General features: G+C 32.8%; 1 protein-coding gene across 1 annotated transcript; it reads left to right on the top strand.

The window, feature by feature from the left end:
* Positions 1–250: 250 nt before the first annotated feature.
* On the top strand, positions 251–778 carry LOC125421016 (secreted RxLR effector protein 161-like). The gene has a single exon (XM_048468716.2). The coding sequence runs from the start codon at positions 251–253 to the stop codon at positions 776–778; it is 528 nt and encodes a 175-aa protein (XP_048324673.2).
* The last annotated feature ends 1,150 nt before the right edge of the window (positions 779–1,928 follow it).

Consider the following 1,928-nt stretch of genomic DNA (forward strand, 5'->3'; position numbering starts at 1 on the left):
ATAATAAATTCTATGGAGAAATTCCAAGTACAATATGCTAAAGGAAATATGCATTGGAGGTTTTAAGAAGGTTTGGTATGATGGAAAGTAATTCGGTGGGTAGTCCAATAGTTCCAGGTTTCAAATTAAGCAAAGATGAAGATGGAGTTTCTGTTGATGAGACATACTATAAACAATTGGTGGGAAGTTCAATGTATCTCACTGCCACAAGACCTGACATGATCTCATAAGTAGATATATGGAAAAACCAATGGAGAGTCATCTACAAGCAGCTAAAAGAGTCCTTCGATACTTAAAAGGGACTGTGAATTATGGAATCCATTATAAGAAAGGAGGAAATGGTGAGTTGTTGGCATTTACAGATAGAGACTATGCTGGAGATTTAGAGGACAAGAAGAGTACATCTGGGTATGTATTTTTAAAGAGTTCAGGTGCTATTTCATGGTGTTCAAAAAAGCAGCCTATTGTGACTTTATCAACCATAGAAGCTGAGTTCATGGCAGCTACAATTTGTGCTTGTCAAGGAGTCTGGATGAAGAGGATTTTAAGAGAGTTGGGACATTTTGATGGAGGTTGTATTACACTAATGTGTGATAATAGTTCAACCATCAAGCTATCTAAAAATCTAGTTATGCATGGTCGCAGCAAGCATATTGATGTAAGGTGTCAATTCTTAAGAAATCTTACGAAGGATGGTATAATTGAATTAGTTTATTGTGGGAGTCAGGATCAAGTGGCTGACATAATGACCAAACCATTGAACCTTGAAGTTTTTTAGAAGCTTTGGAAGTTACTGGGAGCATGTGAAATTTCTAGCATAAACTAATTGCTTCACAGCATTTAGTTTAAGGGAGGGAATGAAGAAGTTTGCTGCAGTTTTTGTTAGAATAATTCTTTGGTTTTCAGGGGAAGTCTTAGTCTTTACAAAAAAATCTGTTTGTATTTCACTTATTCCAAGTTACTGTTACCACTTACCTTTATTTTTATTGAGGTGGGTTGTTCTCTTTTCTGTTAAGATTGTGTATTGATTGGCTATTTAAGCCATGGTTATGATCCATAAAATTGAGCTTTTTCAAACCAACTGTTGTGTTTCTTGTTCTTTGATCAAATTTTCAACAGCCCTAACTCCAAAACTTCCTTGCTAAGCCTCCAATTGGGTTTAGCCTTAATATATTTGTATGTTTGTATTAACTAAAGTGTGGAAGGTTTTAATATAATTTGCCCATCTATTATTATAATTTGCTTTTATAATTTGGTCTTGTCTTTATTGATATATTTTTATCAACTTAGTGTTGTTTTTATTTTATTATTATTCTTGATTTGGGAATTTCATTTCATATGTCAGTTTCTTCTATTGAGGATAGTTAATAAATTTTTTTCTCATTGTGATAACAATATGTAATGCTCATGATAATATTAAAAAAAAAATTATATGCAAGAAAGCTATTAAATGAGGTAGTTATGAACTAAGCCACTCTATTAGCTCTTTTCTTTTACAATAGATTATTTTCTTCTCTATTTCCACTAGGCTACTTTGAATTTGATGACTTAATGATATAGATTCTAATTAGAAAGTTCTGTGATAGACTGGGCCTCCTCCATGTGCTTACAATGAATTTTCTGGTAACATCTTTGTTCTGCTGCCGATGCAACTCTTGCAATGTATGCTTAATTTTAACATTATAGTTCCTATCTTTCGTACATTTCATTTGTCTTATTAACCTTTTTTCACCTAAGCATATTAGCATTTGTCTCTAGAGGCTTAAGCTTTTTGAACTACTAGTTTTGTCATCTTATGAACGTTATGCATTTGCATAAATGACTAAACTAACTGGCCATTATGAGCAAAACTGGGAACTAATTAAATTGAGAACCTAGCAACTTATTGACTATTTTCCTAAGCTTTGTCACATAGAATATTGTGAACG

The sequence above is a fragment of the Ziziphus jujuba genome, chromosome 10 (genome assembly GCF_031755915.1).
Source record: "Ziziphus jujuba cultivar Dongzao chromosome 10, ASM3175591v1".
Classification (NCBI taxonomy): Eukaryota; Viridiplantae; Streptophyta; class Magnoliopsida; order Rosales; family Rhamnaceae; genus Ziziphus; species Ziziphus jujuba.

Excerpts from the sequence above, each read along its gene's own strand:
- LOC125421016 (XM_048468716.2), top strand. The coding sequence starts at position 251 with ATGGAGAGTCATCTACAAGCAGCTAAAAGAGTCCTTCGATACTTAAAA.